This window comes from Canis lupus, chromosome 26 (genome assembly GCF_003254725.2).
Source record: "Canis lupus dingo isolate Sandy chromosome 26, ASM325472v2, whole genome shotgun sequence".
NCBI lineage: Eukaryota > Metazoa > Chordata > Mammalia > Carnivora > Canidae > Canis > Canis lupus.
The window spans coordinates 29,738,928-29,756,333 of NC_064268.1; the positions used below are offsets into that span (position 1 = coordinate 29,738,928).

Below are 17,406 nucleotides of genomic sequence, written 5' to 3' on the forward strand. Positions count from 1 at the left end.
AGCCACCTGCTGGACGGTCCCCTGGATGTCTCATGGGCACAAAGCACAACTTGAAGGCATCACCTCTCTCTAGGGGCTGCTTCCTGGGGGGGAGGGGCTCCCCATCGAGTCAGAAGTGAGGGCCCCATGCTACCCCTCCCTCTCTTTCCCACATTTCCATCCTTCACCTTCCTTCCTGCAGAGTGCTCAGGCTGTCTACTCCTCACTTCCCCTCACATTCTGTGTTAGTTTCCCATCTCTGGCCCTTCCTTCCTACCTACCTGGTGATCTTTCTAAACTAGAAACATGCTCCTGTCCCCTCTTGCTTTAAATCTGTCAGCAGCTCCCTCTGGATAAATCCAAGCTGAGTAGCATGTCATTCACTACACCCTGGGCTCTGGGCTTTGCTAAAAACCCTCTGCCTTCTGCCTGTGAAGCTCATTCTCTCCCCCCAAGCTGCTCTGAATTTCCTGCACATGGTGCAAGTTCTCCCCTCTGTTTTGCTCCTCCAGCCCTCCTTGCCGAAATACCCCACTCTGTCCACCTCACCTGTAAAGCTCAGGGCAGGTGTTTGATCGTCTGCCTAAGCTTTACCTCCCCAGGAGAGCTGATGCACACTCTCATTGCACTGCGTTTTCATGACGTTTCCTTTTCCTCTCTTCCCCCTGACAGGTGAGCCCTTTAAAGGCAAAATGTGCCCTGTGTGTCTGTATCTTTGGCACCCAGGACAGAATTGGGCTGAGTGGGTGCTCAGCCAGTGCTTCGCCCTCTCCCCTCTTCCCTGGCCCCACAGCCTCACTCAGGGCATTCTGTCAGTGGAGACAACTTCTGAGCTGGGACAATGGAGCTGTCCTGAGCCACTTGTCATCAGATATGAAGAAGCCCTCTTTCCCTTTTGAGTTGCTCCACTAGCCTCCCTGGGCTCAGTTTTGCTCAATTGTTTGTTTGTTTTTTTTAATTTATTTATGATAGTCACACAGAGAGAGAGAGAGAGAGAGGCAGAGACATAGGCAGAGGGAGAAGCAGGCTCCCAACGTGGGATTCGATCCGGGGTCTCCAGGATCGCGCCCAGGGCCAAAGGCAGGCGCCAAACCGCTGCGCCACCCAGGGATCCCAGTTTTGCTCAATTGTATGCATGTTTCTCAGATCTCCAGGAATCCCATACGAGGTGAAGGCTGCTTTGGAGTTCTGAAGTCCATCCGGGATAATCCAATGTCTGCCCTAGAACTTCTGGATTTCTCTGTAAGGGCTTTTAATAAATCTCATCTATGATCCTCCCAACAGCCCCACACGTTATCATTTCGAGGAAGAAAGTGGGGATTAGAGAAATAGAGCGCCCTGCCCGGATGCTCAGTGTGGCTGGGCCTGAGTTCCACCCCAGGCCTTAATGTCAGGTCACAGTGCCACTCAGGCTCTGCTCCCATGCCTGACGGGAGGAGGGGGGTATCACCACGGCCTCACCTCCAACAGTATCTGGGGTTGTCATTGGCTGAGAGACAATAGGTGGCTCAGAGGACACAAAGCTCAGTGTTCTCTGATGTTTGGATTTGCAGGTTCAGTACTTGTAAGGCACCTCACCCTGCCACCTGGCCGGTGCTGCCTGGAGGTGGACATGGTGGTGGAAGATTCACTTATGTGGCTTCCAGGGAGACTAAGATTCCTTTTCATTCGACTGTGCCTTTTTAATATAGAAAATTAAAAGCAGTTAAACATTAAGGAGAGAATCCCCAAATAGAAGTATTAGAAGGAAGTCTAGTCACAAATCACTGCTTATTCTAACCTTGGTTTGTTTCTTTTTCATTTTTTTTCCTGTTTTAATTTCTAGGATGGTAAGTATTGATGGCTCTAACCTATACAAACAAAGCCTTTCTGAAAAATTTAAGAATTTTTAAGAATAGAAAGGGGCTCTAAGCCAGAGAGTTTGAATAAAGGTTGCATGTGGTGAAAACATCGGGATCTGACACTTCTTATTTTTATTTGTTATTAAAAAAAAAAGATTTTATTTACTTATTTGACACAGAGACAGAGAGACCACAAGGAGGGAGAGTGGGAAAGGGAGAAGCAGACTCCCCGCTGAGCAGGGAGCCCCACGTGGGGCTTGATCCCAGGACCCCAGGATCATGACCTGAGCTAAAGGCAGATGCTCAACCAACCGAGCCACCCAGGTGTCCCCAACTCTGGTTTATTTCAACCCAGATTTGAGTCAAAACCTTCCAGAGACGTATTTTTACAGTTCCAATCCCTCAGGCTTTGGACAACTGATGACAGCCTTATTGCTTCCTTCTGCCTGCCCAGAGATTAGCTTGCCTTGACCATTTTCCTTCTGTTCTGAGAATTCCTGTCAGCCTTGGATTCTATCATTAAAAGAGAGAGAGAAAGAGAGAGAGGGAGAGGAGGCTTGGCCGTTTCAGTTGGAAGAGCATATGACTCTTGATCTTGGGGTTGTGAGTTCAAGCTCCATGATGTTAGGGGCAGAGATTACTTAAATAAGTAAATATTTAAAAAAAAAAAACAAATAAAGGAATGATATATGAAATGGTTCTCCAAATATATGTGCTTATTTAATATAAAGTATGATTATTATCAGGATATTTAATGTAATGGAAACACCACAGAGGTAAGAGTCCGACAGTCCTGGGACCAAATCCTGAGTCATCAACATGGGATATTCTGAATTGGAGAATGATACTAATTTAGATGCAATGTTCTGTTTCCCTGTTCCTTTGCTCTTTTTTTTTTCCTTTGCTCTTTTTAATGTAATCTCCCCAGCCTAGATTTTCTCTTGCGGTTTAAGGGAAATACTTCTAAATCCTGACAGTTCATGTAAAACCCTTTCCAGGGCTCAGCTTTGTCTTTAGATGAAATGGGGCTGAAATCTCCCAGCCAGGCCTATTGTGAAGAGGGGATGAGCTAGCAGACCTCACAGGAGAGGTCTGTGTAGAGACGGACCCCACTGGTGCTAGTATTCTTTCCCTCACTCCCCTTGGTCTTCATTTGTTATTGAGGAATAACATTTATTCTGAAAAGTGCACATGGATTAGGGCTGTGAATTTTCTACAAACAGCACACACCTATGTAACCAGCCCCCAGATCAAGAAATAGTGCAGGCCCCAATAGTGCAGGTCCTCCCCTGGAGCCCCTTCCCTTCTCTATTTTAATGGTTTGGTGAGTAATGACATTGTCATCCATAGTATAGAAGCTGTCCTAAGGAGTTTCTTCTTCTTTTTTTAAACATTTTATTTATTTATTTATTCATGAGAGAGAGAGAGAGAGGCAGAGACACAGGCAGAGGGAGAAGCAGGCTCCATGCAGGAGCCCGATGTGGGACTCGATCCTGGGACCCCAGGATCACGTCCTGGGCCAAAGACAGGTGCTAAACCGCCACCCAGGGATCCCCTAAGGAGTTTCTTCAAAACCCTATGTGTATAAGTAAAAAACAGTAAAGTTCTCAAAAGGTGATGATGTACTGCCTTGTAATGCATTTCTTCTCAGGATATCCAAGTGGACAGAGAGTTTGATGACTTCACTAGCTCCGTGAAGGAAGTTCTTCCAGCACTCCATGTAAAGACTGCTGCCCACGGACTGGAGTACAAAAAAGAGTTGCCACCAGTCTTCGCCCTGTCCCTATCAGCATCTGCCCCTAAGTGACTGTGGTATGTGGCTTCCTCATACATACATACATTCCTCTCACATTGGCCACTTCAACTTCAATGCTGGGGGTCCTTGGCTTCACGATACCTTATTACCACTTGAGTCTGCAGTGAGCCCCCTATCTTCACAATGACTCAGACACCTGTATTCTCCTTTCCATCCAATGGCCTCTGTCAGTGCAGAGACTGGGTCTTCCTTTGGTCACACCAATTTGTGTAACATGAACTTGTGCCATGTGCTACACATTGAGCTGGGTATGGGGTCAAAGATGTCCAAAGTCCCTGCCTTGGTGACCTCGGGAGACAATGAAAGTACAAACTGAACTTGCCAGAATGCAAACAGACGCAACTTTTTTGGAAGGCAATTTGTCATTATACACCAAGAGCCTTAAAACTGCTTGTGCTCTTTGATTCAATGGTCTGATTAATCTGCTCTGCAGAAGTAGCCAGAGCTGCATAAGAAGATTGATGCCCAAAGGTGTTCACTGAAATACTATTTATAATATTTCAGTTGGAAATGATCTAAATGCCCAGGAACAGGGAATTGGCTAAGATTTGGAAGTCTGCAAACATTAAAAGCCAAGTGTTCAAAGAATATTTAACAAGTTATGAAAATGTACATGGTTAATGTTAAGTGAGAAAATCAGGATAAAAAATCATGTGGTTTGTCTGATAGTTCCTTAAAATACCTAATATGTAGTTTATCATAGGCCCAGCAATTCCAATCACAGAGAAATGAAAACATATATTTACACAAAAACTTGCACACAGATGTCCACAGAGACTTTGTTCATAATATCTACAAGGTATAAATGTCATCAACTGATGAATGGATAAATAAAATATGGTATACACATACAATGGAATATTATTTGCCCACAAAAAGGAATGAAATTTAGGTTGATAAAAATGTTCTGGGATGCCTGGATGGCTCAGCAATTTAGTGCCTGCCTTCAGCCCAGGGCATGATCCTGGAGTCCTGGGATCGAGTTCCGCATCAGGCTCCCTGAATGGAACCTGCTTCTCCCTCTGCCTGTGTCTCTGCCTCTCTCTCTCTCTCTCTCTCTCTCTCTCTCTCCTCTCTCTCTCTCTCTCATGAATAAATAAATAAATAATCTTTTAAAAATTTCTAAAATTGATTGTGGTATTGGATGCACAACTCTGACTATACCAAAAGTAATTAAATTGTATACTTTATTTTTTTTAAAGATTCGTTTATTTATTTTAGGGGTAGAGAGGGACAGAGGGAGAGAGAATCTTAAGCAGACTCCTTGTTGAGCACAGAGCCTGTCGCAGGGCTCGATCTCACGACCCTGGGATCATGACCTGAGCCTAAAACAAGAATCAGACGCTCAACCAACTGAGGCACCCAGGAGCCCTGAATTGTACCCTTTATATTTTTCTCATTTTTTTACACTTTTAAAATTTAAATTCAATTTGCCAACATACTGAATTGTACACTTTAAATAGATAAGTTGCATGATTTGTGAATTGTAGCTCAATAAAGCTGTTTATAAGAAAAAGGAAAGAAGTATCATGCAACTACAGGAATATATCATTTATCAGGAGGACTGTGTCATGGTACAACATGAACGAACCTTTATTTTATTTATTTATTTATTTATTTATGATAGTCACAGAGAGAGAGAGAGAGAGAGAGAGGCAGAGACATAGGCAGAGGGAGAAGCAGGTTCCATGCACCGGGAGCCTGATGTGGGATTCGATCCCGGGTCTCCAGGATCGTGCCCTGGGCCAAAGGCAGGCGCCAAACCGCTGCGCCACCCAGGGATCCCTAAACGAACCTTTAAAATATGATGCTAAGTGAAAGAAGCCATTCACAAAAGACCACATACTGTATGATTCTGTTTATATTAAATGTCCAGAATTGGCAAATCTATAGAGACAGAAAGTAGATTCGAAGTTGCCTAGGGCAGGGGTGCCAGGCTGCCTCGGTCCATAGAGTGTGTAACTCGATCTCAGGGTTGTAGGTTTGAGCCCCATGTTGGGTGTAGAGATTGCTTTAAAACATAGAAAGAATAGGGTCGCCTGGGTGGCTCAGTGGTTGAGCATCTGCCTTTGGCTCAGGGCATGATCCTGGTGTTCCGGGATTGAGTCCCTCAGTCGGGCTCCCTACGAGGAGCCTGCTTCTCCCTCTGCCTGTGTCTCTGCCTCTCTCTCTCTCTCAGTCTCTCTCATAAATAAATAAATAAATAAATAAATAAATAAATAAATAAATAAATAAATAAATCTTTTTTAAAAATAGAAAGAATAAAAAAGAATAAAGAAGTTGCCAAGGGCTGGGGAGATGGGAGGGACTGGGAGTTGACAGCAAAAGGGCATGGATTTCTTTGGGAAGTAATAAAAATGTTCTAATTGTGTTCTGATTGTGGTGATGGTTGCACAACTCTTTGAATATACTACATAACCACTGGATTGTACACCACTTTATTTATTTATTTATTTATTTATTTATTTATTTATTTATTTATTTATTTATTTATTGTTGTACACCACTTTAATTATGGGGTGCCTGGCTGGCTCAGTCGGTAGAGCATGTGACTCTTGATCTCTGGGTGTGAGATCAAGCCCCACATTGGGTTTAGAAATTACTTAAACATAAAAAAAATCTTTTAAAAAAGGGGTAAATTGTATGGTATGTGAATATATGTCAAGAAAGCTGTTACAAAAACAAATCCAATGTATTGTTAGATCCAATTGTATGAAAAACCTGTAGATATGCAAGGAAAAAAAAAGACTAAAAAACTGATATACTAATAATGTTTAACTCTCAGTTGTGGGTGAGGGATGATTCTTATTTTTTTTATATTATCCTTCATTTTCCACACTTTTTACTCTGAATATGTGCAACCAGCAAAATAAATAGTACTTTAAAATGTGAGAGGCGCCTGAGTGGCTCAGTCGTTTGGGCATCTGACTCTTGATTTCCGCCAGGGTCATGACCTCAGGGTCCTGGGATGGAGCCCTGTGTCAGACTCCTTGCTCAGAGGGGGTCTGCTTGTCTTCCTCTCCCTCTGTCCCCTCCCCCTGCTTGTGCTCTCTTTCTAAAATAATAAAAAGAAATCTTAAAAATATAAAATGTGATGGGCAGCCTGGGTGGCTCAGTGGTTTAGCTCTGCCTTCTGCCCAGGCCATGATCCTGGAGACCAGAGATCAAGTCCCAGCTTGGGCTGCCTGCATGGAGCCTGCTTCTCCCTCTGCCTTTCTCTCTCTCTCCCTGTCTCTGTCTCTCATTAATAAATAAATAAATAAAATCTTAATAACAACAAAGAATCATGACCTCACTAGTTTACTGACCAAACAAGCAGTTAGGCACTTCTAAGCAGCTGATCAGCACAACCGCAGACACAATCACCAGATGTATCTAATGAAATCTCTAACTTAAGAAATACTTTTTCAGAATCTAAGTCTCCCGAGATGGAGCACACTTCCGGGGCCAGAGGAAGGCACTCAAGTCACAAAGTAACATCTGTGAACATGAGGTCATAGGCCTCCGATCAAAAGCGTCCACTTTCTCAGGAGACCCTCTGACCCAAATTTTGCCCATAAAAACCCTCACTTATGAGCCATCAGGGACTTTGAGTATTGGTTTCCCGTTCTCCTTCCTGGGTGGCACCACACCAATAAACAGTGTATCTTCACGACACAAGCTCGGTGCAGTTTTTTCACGGGCTTGCCGGGCGTGGGTGGGTGGCGCAATTCTCCTCTGGATTGTTTACAGGTGGGTGATGGGCAGGTCTCCTGGAAGCAAGTCGTGTTTGCAAGGACCTGAATCAGGAACGGGCAGATGGATGGGCCTGGAGCTCCCAGCAGGAAGGCAGTGCAATCTTTTTTTTTTTTTTTTAATTATTTTATTTTTTTATTTATGAGAGACACACACACAGAGGCAGAGACTTAGGAAGAGGGAGAAGCAGGCTCCCTGCAAGGAGCCCGATGAGGGCCTCAATCCCAGACCCCGGGGTCACGCCCTGAGCCGAAGGCAGACACTCAACCGCTGAGCCACCCGGGCGTCCCAAGGCGGTGCAGTCTTGACCCGAAGCCGTTCGCACGTTGAGGACTTGCATGCATGGAAAAGTCCCGCGTCCCACGCGGAGGAAACCGCGGCCACCCCAACCTGAAGGCCGAAGACGCAGCAGGGTGCTCCGCCTTTGGCTAGGCACAGCCTTCCCGCCAAAGCCCCATCCAATCAGAAAGCGCCATGCTCCGTGAGTCAAGCCACGGCCAATCAGAAGTGGGCTTCCAGGCCTCGGTCTGCCCCGAAGCGCTGCGGACCAATGGGCGGCTGGGCAGCGACGGGCCAATCCGCGGCAGCGTGCGCACGGCGGCGGAGGCGGCAGTTGGGCGCGTGGCGTCTGTGGCGGCGGTTGAGGTCTAGGAGCAGCGTTGGGCAGCGGCGGAGCTCACCATGGTGAGGCCCCGGGGCCTGGTCCGCGGTGGCGCGACCCCGCCACTATTGCTGTGTGAACGCCGGGCTGGAGGGTGGACGACGCCTGTCACGTGAGGCGCTAGGCCGGGGCACGGCGGGGACCGGGGTGCGCCCGGGAGGCCCAGGGCTGCGGGGCGAGCGGGCCATGTGCTCTCACTTGGCCCCTGGGCGCGTGGGCCCGAGGGCCGTGGCGGCCTGCTTCCTGGGGGTCGGCAGGTGCAGGCGGTTCTGCGGAGATTGCGCCTTTCACCTGCCAGGCTGGCCGCTGGGCGGTTGGCGGCCTCGGTGCGGTCTCGGAGAAGACCAGCCGCAGTGGTGGGCTCCTGAACACGGGAGGGCCCTTCTCAGACTTCTGGGCCCCAGGACATCCCTACGGTATTACCAGTTATCCAGGACTCCAGAAAGCTTTTGTTTGTGTGGGTTACATCCATAGGCATTTGTCATGTTAGACATTAAAAAGTGAGACAACTTTAAAAATATTTGTTCGTTTTAAGGCAACGTGTAAATAACAAACATACAAGTCGTAATAGCCATAGCTTGTCAGCTCTTTGTAGGAAAATAACGTTCCATGACAAAAGCAGCTAGTTCAGTTGGCAACCCAAAACACACAAATGTTGTTTCTCGAGAGCTGTATTTTAGTAGGTATACAAGTACTTTATGGATACTTTTTAAAAAATTATTTATTTATTTATTTATTTATTTATTTATTTGATAGTCACACACAGAGAGAGGCAGAGACACAGGCAGAGGGAGAAGCAGGCTCCATGCAGGGAGCCCGACGTGGGACTCGATCCCGGTCCCCTGGGCTAAAGGCGGCACTAAACTGCTGAGCCACCTGGGATGCCCTGATTTTATTCTTTTTAAAGGTTTGCCTATTTATTTTTAGAGGCAGAGCCTGCCAGCCGGGGCCAGAGGGAGAAGAGAGAATCTTCAAGTAGACTCCCCACTGAGCATGGAGCCCAATGCAGGGCTGAATCCCAGGACCCTGAGATCATGACCAGAGTTGAAATCGAGAGTTGGCTGCTTAACTGACTGAGCCCCATGCGGGTGTAGATTTTATTTTTTTATTTTTTTATTTTTCTTAAGTTTTATTTATTTATTCATGATAGACACACAGAGAGAGAGAGAGGCAGAGACACAGGCAGAGGGAGAAGCAGGCTCCATGCAGGGAGCCCGACGCGGGACTTGATCCCTGGTCTTCAGGACCAGGCCCTTGGCTGAAGATGGCGCTAAACCACTGAGCCACCAGGGCTGCCCGCAGGTGTAGATTTTAGAAAATTAATTTTTGCTTCATCATGAACATTCTTAAATGAAATTGACCTTTTTCCCCCTTTTTATCTTGTTACCATGTGTTCATAAAGGTGGAGAATCTATTGAGTGCCGGTACAGTTTGTTGCTGCTACCTTGATTTGTGCTCAAGCACCAGCAGTTCTACCCACTTCTGATTATGTACCATTAGTGTAAATGTGAACATGGTGAGAAGGGCTGATCACTTCAGCTGTCCTACTATGAAATTGCTTTAATTTCCATGTACCCGAATAGGTGTTTGGCTCTCTAGTGGCCTGGGAACTCCAGATTACTTTGAGGACTGTTGGTGGGTTGGGAATCGGTAGAAACAATGGATCATTGACAGGAGGAAGCAGAGCTTTATTGTAAAGTAAAGGAATGAGGAAAGCAGAAAGGTCTGCACATTTGCTGGCTGGAAATTGAAGCTTCTGGGTAAGTAGGGAATAAGGTTATCTGCCAAGAATACGAAGAGAGCAGTTGGGCTGGTGCCTGGAAAAAGAGGAAGTTTCAAATAATTTTTTCAGAGGAGATAAATCAGACTAAAGGAATTGTAAAATTTTAATGATCCACGTGAGGTTGGCAATGGATTTATAACTTATATAAATTTATAATTTCTGTTGAAAGCTAGGAATGATTTTCCTGATTGCTTTTGATTAGTCTCATTGGTTAGATAATCAGATGAAAATGACCTTGCAAATCACATAGCACATCAGCCCCCATTTTGTAAAAGAAATTGAGGCATTTTCTCAGGGTACAGAGCTTACTGTGATTATAGTGGGGCTGAATAAGTGGAAAACCGAATCAGGCACTCTGTGAAGTACAGGCTGCTTGGATTTAAGTAAGGCAAAATGAATAATACAGATTTGCAAATGGCGTGATTGGGTGGCTTCCAAACGACTTGCCAGAGTGTTGATGGGTTCCTTTTCTGAAGGATTGAGCTGTTGTCATTGAAGAAGTTCTTTCTGGAACTGAATGCTTCCTTCTGGATGGATTCTTGGGGGTTTGCAGCATTGTGTAAATCTCTGTGCTCCTAATTTGAACTTTAGTGCTTGTAATACAAAACAGGACTTCAAGTTCTCTGTATACTGTACATTAGGATTTAGAGTAGGTGGGACACCTTGAATTTCATTTGAGTTCCTCTAAGGATGACATGTCTAAAATAGAACAAATGATTAATAACTGTACAGTTAGGCTCCTGGCAGGAAAGATATGATACTGTCAAAATAGGTATTTTGAGGAGAATCATTAAAAAGGTACTACCTAGGGCAGCCCCGATGGCCCAGCGGTTTGGCGCCGCCTTCAGCTGGGGCTGTGATCCTGGAGACCCGGGATCGAGTTCCACATTGGGCTCCCTGCAGAGAGCGTGCTTCTCCCTCTGCCTGTGTCTCTGCCTCTCTGTCTGATAGATACATACATACATACATACATACATTTCTTAAAAAACAAAAAAAGGTACTATCTAGGGATGCCTGGGTAACTCCGTGGTTGAGCATCGCCTTTGGCTCAGAGTGTGATCCCAAGATCAAGTTCTCATATCGGGCTCCCTGCAGGGATCCTGCTTCTCCCTCTGCCTGTGCCTCTGTCTGCCTCTCTCTCTCTCTCTCTCATGAATAAATCTTTTTTAAAAAGGTACTATTGGGGATCCCTGGGTGGCCCAGCAGTTTAGCGCCTGCCTTTGGCCCAGGGCGTTCCTGGAGTCCCGGGATCGAGTCCCGCGTCGGGCTCCCAGCATGGAGCCTGCTTCTTCCTCCTCTCTGTGCCTCTCTCTCTCTGTCTATCATAAATAAGTAAATAAATAAATGTTTAAAAAGGTACTATCTATAAAAGTATGGGCAGGGTCTAAGGAAACCACCGAAGGACAGTGCAGTAGCATTTGTGATGTCTGGTAGCTATTAACTCCTAGCTTTGAAGGTGAAGAGGAGTGGTTACTAGAAGGTGAGAAGGAAGCTATATGAAGAGCACTGACTGCTGACAGTTTGTGGCCTGATAAACACACTCAAGGAACCCATGGCAGTTCTGGTAGTGAGGGAGCACCCTGACCACACTGTCCTCTAACCTCCCAGTCTCCTGCTGATACCTGCCATTGCCCAAAGGAATGAGAAGCCAGGGGCAAGGAAGCCCTTTAAATACAGTTCACATGGGTCAACCTCCCTGAGCATAGACCTAGATGGGGAAAAATAGAGGTTAGATATAGGTGGGCAGATAGAAGACACACATGCAGTGCCCACCAGCCATGGGCTGTGGTGAGTTGTGTCCTAGTTCACTTTTCCTTCCCTGAGTCTATATTATGTGTTACCTTGCCTTTGGAGAAGACACCATCAAAAACAAATACTCTCAGGTGGCTCAGTGGTTGAGTGTCTGCCTTTGGCTCAGAGCGTGATTGGAATCAGGTCCCACATCAGGCTCCCTGCTTGGAGCCTGCTTCTCCTCCCTCTGTGTCTCTGCCTCTCTCTGGGTCTATTGTGAATAAGTAAAATCTTAAAAAAAAACTTTTTTAAGGTCTTCTGTAATATTCATGAGAGACACAGAGAGAGAGAGAAGCAGAGACACAGGCAGAGGGAGAAGCAGGCCCCATGCAGGGAGCCCAAAGTGGGACTTGATCCTGGGACTCCGGGACCATACCCTAGGCCGAAGGCAGGCGCTAAACCGCTGAGCCACCCAGGAATCCCTTAAAAAATTTTTTAAAACCTAATAATCTCTAGAGAATAACTTACGGTTAACCATAAAGTGGAGTTTACTACTGATGTTACATGAGTGGTAGGAAATACTTTGTATAGGGGATAAGTCTGGCACTTAGTAGCTAGAGTGATTTAGAGCACCTGTATTCATAGGGACAGAAGGATCACATAAGCTTTCTGGGAAAGGTTTGTGAAAGCCTTAGAAAGTGAAATACATGTATTATGTTTTGCATGCCACATAGTATTCATTGCCTTGAAGACAAGGGAGTCTCAATGCTTCTGTTCTGGTCCCCAGCGCGAGTGCATCTCTATCCACGTGGGGCAGGCAGGTGTCCAGATCGGCAATGCCTGCTGGGAACTGTACTGCCTTGAACATGGAATTCAGCCTGATGGTCAAATGCCAAGTGACAAAACCATCGGCGGTGGGGATGACTCGTTCAACACGTTCTTCAGCGAGACTGGGGCTGGCAAGCATGTGCCCAGAGCAGTGTTTGTGGACCTGGAACCCACCGTGGTCGGTAGGTCCTGGGGCACTTGGCGGCTTTGCTGGGAGAGTGGGGGAGCCTCCCTGAAGCCCCATCCATGTCCCCTGTGCTCCTTCGAATCCTTCTACAGAAAGGATGGGACGTACAAGTGTATGCCCGTGGCTGTGTTAGGTGAGAAACCACGGGGTTAGTGCTTAAAGTGTCCTTGACACCGAGGCTCCTAATTTAGGAGAACCTAAAGTACAGACCAAAGATGGGCTGGGACTAGATTCACTCGTGGCCGCCTCAGAGCCAGGCGGGTGGCTATGTAGACCCCACCTGCAGGGTGCCCAGTCACCAGCCCTGCCCTGACTCTGCACACATCTGATGCAGGTGCACAAGAGTCTTGACCTGCATCTTAGACATAGAAGGTAACTAGAGAAGATTCGTTGGGACCCTGCAGATTAGAAGCCTGAGGTGGTTCCCAGGGAGAGCTACAAAGAGAGAGCACCTTCAGTGGCCACCCAGGAGAAGACAATGTCACCCTGAAGTGTGAGGCGCAGGCCACATAGGGTGCCCCAATGGGACTTCCTGGCAAAGTGCTGCTGACGTGGTGACTGTCCAGGATGTAAGGGATTTTTTAGTTAGACTCTTGGATGTAGCTCCAGATCTGAAGAAATAATTTCATGGGTGAGGGTGTGAGTGGTTTCCCTTCTTTGGGAACCAGTCAGATTGGACTTGGTATCTCCAGCTGATGTGACCTACTAGAGCCATAGATTGCAGCTGTGGTCTGCATGTTGCACAGACATTTTCTATGAGACCCTGATGCTGCTGCCCCCCAAGGAACAGCATGTGCTTGGTAGATCCAAAGGGTCCCCGAATCTATCCCCCTTGGCAAGTTAACAACAGGCCTTGAAGACCCACTGCCCACGTGTCCTCTTTGCAGATGAAGTGCGCACGGGGACCTACAGGCAGCTCTTCCACCCAGAGCAGCTGATCACCGGGAAGGAGGATGCAGCCAATAATTACGCCAGAGGCCATTACACCATTGGCAAGGAGATCGTCGACCTGGTCCTGGACCGGATCCGGAAACTGGTAAGAGGGCGCTAAGGAAGCTTCTTGTGGGTGTTGCCCTGGACAGGAGGGTGGGCAGGAGATGACTTTGACAAAACCCCAGGCCAGAATCTCGAGTCCACATCTTCCTTTGCATGTGGCTTCAGTGCCTCCTCCATCACCCATCCGTCTTAACATCTGCCCCGCTCTTTGCTTCTGAGCATCACGCGGGTGCCCTGTGGACGGTTTGAATGCGTGGTGTCCTGCAGAGGGAAAGAGAAGTGACTGTGGGTCATCGGAGGCTGGTGGTGCGGCTCCTTCCCCGGCGGCACTGACTCTCAGTCTGTGATTTCTCTCAGGCGGATCTGTGCACAGGGCTGCAGGGCTTCCTCATCTTCCACAGTTTCGGGGGCGGCACCGGCTCTGGGTTTGCATCTCTGCTCATGGAGCGGCTGTCGGTGGACTACGGCAAGAAGTCCAAGCTGGAATTTGCCATCTACCCGGCTCCCCAGGTGTCCACGGCCGTGGTGGAGCCCTACAACTCCATCCTGACCACCCACACCACCCTGGAGCATTCCGACTGTGCCTTCATGGTGGACAACGAGGCCATCTACGACATATGTCGGCGCAACCTGGATATCGAGCGGCCCACGTACACCAACCTCAATCGTCTGATCGGGCAGATCGTGTCCTCCATCACAGCCTCCCTGCGATTCGATGGGGCCCTGAACGTCGACTTGACGGAATTCCAGACCAACCTGGTCCCGTACCCCCGCATCCACTTCCCCCTGGCCACCTATGCCCCGGTCATCTCAGCCGAGAAGGCCTACCACGAGCAGCTGTCCGTGGCCGAGATCACCAATGCCTGCTTCGAGCCGGCCAACCAGATGGTCAAGTGTGACCCTCGGCACGGCAAGTACATGGCCTGCTGCATGTTGTACAGGGGGGACGTGGTCCCGAAAGATGTCAACGCGGCCATCGCCACCATCAAGACCAAGCGCACCATCCAGTTTGTGGATTGGTGCCCGACTGGATTTAAGGTAGGACTGGGTGATGATGTGAGGTTTCCCCCGTCAGGGGCAGCTGACCAAGTACAGAAGGCCTTTTGTGGAGAATACCTCTGATCCATGGCAGCCAGCCCCTGGTCATCTGAGCCCGAGTGATAGATAATTTATTCAGTGGGGCCTTTTGAACTTCCTTCCTTAGTTATCACACTGTATATATGTGATGAGAATTTTTTTTAACTTCAAACAGGAAATTTTTAGAACCAATTTTTGTTTCCTCTTTTGGGTGGTTAATTTGTGTGGAAAATGTAGTTTGGGTTTAGAAATGCAGAAATTTTGGAAGCATTTTGAGAATTTATGTGGATATTTTAAATTGGGGCATTAATACAAACATTGCTGTTGCTAAACACTTCATTCCACTGGCACATACAAGTTAAACCCAATCTAAATATCGCATGCAATATTTGATTTAGAGAAAAACTGTCATGTTTTTGGGAAAAAATGATGCTATATTTATTTCTCTTTTGGTAAGCTTAGCAGTTCTGACCTGAGTTTGCCTCCAGCATAGTTTGTAGCCATCTTCCATTTGATACAGGATAGGAAACTTGATGTCACTTTGCAGCTTTACCCATAGTTTAAATACTAAACCCTATCAAGGCTTTCCATCATAAAATTTCATGTGAACACAGCCACACCTGTTTACTGATGTGCTGTTGTGGCTGCTTTGTGCTACAAAGACTGAAGTAATTGTGACAGAGACCATGTGGCCCCACCAGCCTAGAATACGTACTGTCTTGCCCTTGACGTTCTAAGTGACCCTGTGTATTGCTACCCAAACCTCTGTCCTCTGGTTTAGAAATTTGGAATGCCTCTACTTTGGTCTCAGCCCTGGATTATCACCCCCTTTCTCTTATTAGCACACCTAGGCCGCCTCCTGTTGCAGTGGTAGCAGCAGTCCTCAGACCTCTGACAGGAATCCTGTTGTCCTGGATTCACAGGCTAGCTCTCTCAATGGGAGACCGGGGTGGCAGGATGATCTCCCCTCATAATAAAACCATAGTGCTGTGACTCGAGCAGAAGAGGTTTCAGCTACAGCAATGAATCCTCGTCTGTAGAATCCTATGGAGAAAATGCCATCTAAGGCGTACAAAGCATTATTCCTTTTTAGAAGAAACCATCCTGTTACCTGAGCACCTCACATGGCTCAGAGGCTGGGACACAGCCCTTCAGGCAGCTTGGAACCGAGCCAGGCTGGCTGGCCCCTTTTTCCCTGTTGTCCTTGTCTAGAAACCAGCACCCTGCTCGCCTGACACTTTGCCTGGCACAAAGAAGGCACTTGCAGGTCTCCTGTTTGCATGAAAGCACCCACCGTTTCTGGGTTTGACTGAAGCTTCACAGACTGCCTTCTTCCTTTTCTCTGGCAGGTGGGCATCAACTACCAGCCCCCCACTGTCGTCCCCGGGGGTGACCTGGCCAAGGTGCAGCGGGCCGTGTGCATGCTGAGCAACACTACCGCCATCGCCGAGGCCTGGGCCCGCCTGGACCATAAGTTTGACCTCATGTATGCAAAGCGAGCCTTTGTGCACTGGTATGTGGGGGAAGGCATGGAGGAAGGGGAGTTCTCCGAGGCCCGGGAGGACCTGGCAGCCCTGGAGAAAGATTATGAAGAGGTGGGCGTGGATTCCGTGGAAGCAGAGGCTGAAGAAGGCGAAGAATACTGACCGGAGCGGAGCTGGCAACCATCTCTTTGTATCGCCCCCACTATAACATTACGAGATAGGTTTACCTATTAAAGTTTCTGTTTGAAGCATCATGTACCTTGTCCTGCACTTTGACATTATTCTGATCCAGATCCCTGCCTTTTCCAAGTGGATTTCCGGGGGCTAAAAAGCAGGTTTCCTCTCAGAAAAAAAATTAAGCATGTCTGTATGTTTAGTTACATTAATCCTAGAAGAAGGCTTCAAGTCATGGCTGAGGGAATTAGGAAAAATACTTTGGTTCTTAAATCTTTCACTCATTCTTGATGTTCCTTTGGAGAATGGAATTGTAACCCAGTTTGTTTTTCCAAATTGTGGAATGGCCACTTTGACTCAGTCTTGTGTGTCCAGGGAGGCAGCCCTGCCCCAGTGCAAACTCATTTACTGAGGCTCCGTTTCTAGCAAGGTCTTTGTTTTGGGGGGCTTTGCTTTAATTTTTTTTTTTTTTTAAGAGAGCAAGGGAGTATGAGCAGGGGGGAGGAGCAAAGGAGTCCAAACTCCTGCCAGACCCTAGGACCCCAAGGTCATGACCTGAGTTGAAGGCAGATGGCTTAACTGAGCCACCCACGTGCCGTTGTTTGTTTTTTTTTTTCGTTTGTTTTTTTAAAAGATTTATTCATTTTCATTTAGACCCAAGTACAAACAGGAGGGGCAGAGGAAGGCTGACGGAGACTCCCAAGCCAAATGCATTGGCCCAGGGGTTCCACCTAAGGACCCTGAGGTCATGACCTGAGCTGAGACCAAGAGCAGGATGCTCGACTGGTTGGGCCACCCATGTGCCCCTAGGCACTAATTGAGCGGCTTCTCGGCCAGAAGGAATTACAATCGGGCCTTCTGCCCATTACATTTTTCCGGAGTGTGGGGAGTGGCCACCGCCCGCCCACCCCATTGCCGGCACCTCTCCCGGAGTAGCTGCGGGTCCTGGACTCTGTCACGGTCATTTTGATTCGCATCTTGGTCCCCTTTTCTTCTCGCTGGAGCTCCTTTCTTGCAGTCCGGCCAGAGTGGGTCCCGGGCGAATCCTTGGATGCCGAGGTGTTCCCAAAACACAAAGAGGGACCACGTGCGGGACGGCGCACCCCCGGCGGCG

The 17,406-nt window shown here is 47.6% G+C and overlaps 2 protein-coding genes across 3 annotated transcripts in view; both read left to right on the plus strand.

The window, feature by feature from the left end:
* The window catches only part of LRRC74B (leucine rich repeat containing 74B), a 17,955-nt gene extending 10,692 nt beyond the window's left edge, over positions 1 to 7,263 (plus strand). Inside the window, exons 8-10 of one of the 2 annotated variants that reach the window (XM_035706272.2) lie at positions 1,126 to 1,221; positions 3,472 to 3,632; positions 7,048 to 7,263. In XM_035706272.2, the coding sequence (XP_035562165.1) occupies positions 1,126 to 1,221; positions 3,472 to 3,627 (252 nt within the window). In that variant the 3' untranslated portion in view covers positions 3,628 to 3,632; positions 7,048 to 7,263. Of the gene's footprint in view, positions 1 to 1,125; positions 1,222 to 3,471; positions 4,548 to 7,047 lie in introns of those variants that run through there. The other variant, XM_025474914.2, reaches the window with a different exon arrangement.
* A 640-nt stretch (positions 7,264 to 7,903) lies between these two features.
* LOC112677007 (tubulin alpha-3 chain) lies at positions 7,904 to 16,372 on the plus strand. Its single transcript, XM_025474910.3, has 5 exons — positions 7,904 to 8,055; positions 12,334 to 12,556; positions 13,449 to 13,597; positions 13,915 to 14,595; positions 15,984 to 16,372. Exons 1-5 carry the CDS (start codon positions 8,053 to 8,055, stop codon positions 16,278 to 16,280), a joined length of 1,353 nt encoding a protein of 450 aa, XP_025330695.1. The 5' UTR covers positions 7,904 to 8,052; the 3' UTR covers positions 16,281 to 16,372.
* Positions 16,373 to 17,406: the final 1,034 nt, after the last annotated feature.

What these genes read in the sequence shown, in the direction of transcription:
- LOC112677007 (XM_025474910.3), top strand. An exon ending in CCTGGAACCCACCGTGGTCG is followed by an intron (nt 12,557 to 13,448) that starts GTAGGTCCTGGG and finishes TCCTCTTTGCAG; the next exon opens with ATGAAGTGCGCACGGGGACC. An exon ending in TGGACCGGATCCGGAAACTG is followed by an intron (nt 13,598 to 13,914) that starts GTAAGAGGGCGC and finishes GATTTCTCTCAG; the next exon opens with GCGGATCTGTGCACAGGGCT.